Below are 2,651 nucleotides of genomic sequence, written 5' to 3' on the forward strand. Positions count from 1 at the left end.
ATCATGTACGCAGCTCGCTACGTAACTAGGAGTCTAGTGGACGGTATCAGTACTACAAGTAAAAGTAATTTAAAAAAAAGAAAGAAATTGAATTACGTTTATAAATTAATCTGAGGGCCGCAAAAAGAGGAGGTGGGGGCCGCATGCGGCCCGCGGGCCGCCATTTGCCCATCCCTGAGCTAGATGCTACAGATGTGCTTGCAGGTTGTATGAACATTTCAAGGTTAACTTGGTTTTGTTTATTGTGTTTGTGATTTTGTGCCCCAGGTTAGAGGATCCTAGTGGGTCCTCCATTTTAAGGGAGGGGTGTGACGACCCCTCCCCCTTCTGCCTGGCTGTGCTCCCTGCCTTGCTCTCCTCTGGCAGGTACTGGGAGTGTTGTCCTGTTTGTGCCCGCCCATCTAGAGGCGGAGCCACAAGAAGATATAAAGGTTGCCCAGCTGCAAGGATCACTCTCTGATTCTGATCCTGGCATGCTGCAGCAGCCTCAGCCTACAGCCTGTGTTAGGTTTGATGCACCCTCCAACATGCTACTACACCCTTCCACACACCCACACACTGCTGACACTACTGACAGTCTGATTCTTACGTACACTATTCATCAGAGGTGTTTTTCGTTAACTTGTTAAATAAACAGATATTTGGCATTTAACTCTGTGTGGCCTCCCTATTTGTTCCAGTCTTAAGGCAGGTTGTAACAGATGGTGGAGAAACTTTTTTGAAGTCAGCAAGACAAAAATAATGTTTTTTACATGCCTGCACAATGAACGATGAATCCAAAAATGGAAAACATTCTTGCTGACATTTAAGTGAATATTGGCATTGTTTTAAACAGCCAAAATTAATAATTTTAAAAGTAGGTTTGAGTTAAAATGCCTGTTTTGATAGTATGAGCATACAACTGTAAATATACTCTTTACAGTCTACACAGTATTTAGAGAGATTAAGGAAAAATACTCACTCAAAGATTTTTTGCAGCTGTTGAACCTCTGTGTATCCCTTAAACAGTGGTCTGTGGGAGTGTTAAAGGAACAATGCAAAAGGAAAATAAAAAGATATCTCGATTTTTGAAGACTGTGGAGAATGTTTCACATCTTAAATGTTAGTCCAGTGCCACATTTTTCCCCGAGCCAGACACAGACTCTTTACCTCAGGAGGAAGAGCTCAGCAAAGATGCAGCCAGCGCTCCACATGTCCACTGATGACATGTAAACAGAGTTCAGCAGCACCTCTGGAGCTCTGTACCAAAGCGTCACCACCTAAACAGAGAGAGGATGCCAAACATAATGAGGACACAACAGGGGCGGGGGAACCCCCGGTTGAACATGCAAGAACATATTTCACCTCAAGCTTAGGAACAAACAGAATACAGGGCTATATTTAGGAAAACATGTACTGTCAAACGACAAAGGATCATGGACTTCTGCAGTTATAATTAGCATAGTACAATCATTTTTCTTCATGTGTTGCCGTACTTACACCTGGAGTGAGAGCGATATTATAGGTGTAGATGCGTGCCAGGCCAAAGTCTGCGATCTTGACTTCTTCGCGGCTGCTGATCAGGATGTTTTCTGGTTTCAGGTCACGGTGGAGCACCATGTTGGTGTGTAGGAAGTCCAATCCTTGCAGCAGCTGCCACATCAAATCCTGTAGAGACACACAGCAGCATGGCTTAACCTCTTAAGCCCCAAGCCTGTTTTTCAGGTTTCAGGCTCGAAAATGACATGCCCAAAACAAAGGACTATAACTTAACTTCTAAAAGGGTTATATGAATAATTTATTTTATCAAAGCAAGGTCACATTTGTGAGTTGGATGTAGAAGTGTCAGAATCAATAAAGATGTTTCAGTGTCAGAGTATGTAAATTCTTGTCTCCGCCCAAATAAAACCCATTACTTATAGTGAAAATCACCCTTGAATGATGGGTTAGTAGCCTAAAAGATTTAGGAATCCAAAGTATAACATATAATAAGTACCCTGTATCAAGATTGAGGCAAAACAAGGGAGAATTGACCTTTTTAGAGAGATTTAGCAAAAAAAAGTCCAAGCGGACTAAGCTTTGGGCACATTTGGTTCCATGAGTGCCATTTAACCTTTTTCAGATACCAGACTGTACAAATCGTGGTATAACATTTAATTATCACTATAGGTATTCATTCCATAAAAAATAAATAAAATGAATTGTAAAAAAATTAAAAATATTAAGTGTGTTTGTATGTCTGTATGTGTGGGAAGTTCTCTCTTTGCATGAGATGCATGTTACTTGCACAATAAAAATAAGGAAACTTAGGAAACATTTGACTCCAACTGGAGCAGATTTATTTAAAAAAAATTAGCAACACACTATACAACAAGCATTTTTTGGGTAAAAAAAAAAAACTTTATACAAACCCTGAATGTTCCAGTTTTACTCCAGTAAGTCATGCCATGCCCCTGTTCTTTTTGGTAGTGAAGCACAGAGGGACCTGACACTTCCTGCAGTACACAGGTGTCTTCACCCTTCTGTTGCCAGCATCAGAGCACCTCCTGCAGTACCTCCTGACCTTGGTGGCATCTTCCCCATAATACTCGGGCATCCAGAAGCCATATCATCATCGCCTTCCTCACTGTGAAAACAAATGTGGAAAAAACAAATAGATTCAAAAATGTAAC

At 41.1% G+C, this 2,651-nt stretch overlaps 1 protein-coding gene across 1 annotated transcript; it reads right to left on the minus strand.

Annotated features, from left to right (window-relative positions):
* Positions 1-947: 947 nt before the first annotated feature.
* On the minus strand, positions 948-1,890 carry LOC104954858 (cyclin-dependent kinase 4-like). The gene is made up of 3 exons (XM_010782055.1): positions 1,480-1,890; positions 1,150-1,259; positions 948-1,012 (listed from the first exon to the last, which is right to left on the minus strand). The coding sequence occupies exons 1-3, from the start codon at positions 1,639-1,641 to the stop codon at positions 958-960; spliced, it is 327 nt and encodes a 108-aa protein (XP_010780357.1). The 5' UTR covers positions 1,642-1,890; the 3' UTR covers positions 948-957.
* Between the last annotated feature and the right edge of the window lie 761 nt (positions 1,891-2,651).

This window comes from Notothenia coriiceps, unplaced genomic scaffold (genome assembly GCF_000735185.1).
Source record: "Notothenia coriiceps isolate Sejong01 unplaced genomic scaffold, NC01 NC01_scaffold00024095, whole genome shotgun sequence".
In the NCBI taxonomy this organism is placed as follows: domain Eukaryota; kingdom Metazoa; phylum Chordata; class Actinopteri; order Perciformes; family Nototheniidae; genus Notothenia; species Notothenia coriiceps.

What these genes read in the sequence shown, in the direction of transcription:
- LOC104954858 (XM_010782055.1), bottom strand. Translation starts at nt 1,641, where the DNA reads ATGTGGCAGCTGCTGCAAGGATTGGACTTCCTACACACCAACATGGTG. An exon ending in ATATCGCTCTCACTCCAGGT is followed by an intron (nt 1,260 to 1,479) that starts GTAAGTACGGCA and finishes CTCTCTGTTTAG; the next exon opens with GTGGTGACGCTTTGGTACAG. An exon ending in GCTGAGCTCTTCCTCCTGAG is followed by an intron (nt 1,013 to 1,149) that starts GTAAAGAGTCTG and finishes ACACTCCCACAG; the next exon opens with ACCACTGTTTAAGGGATACA.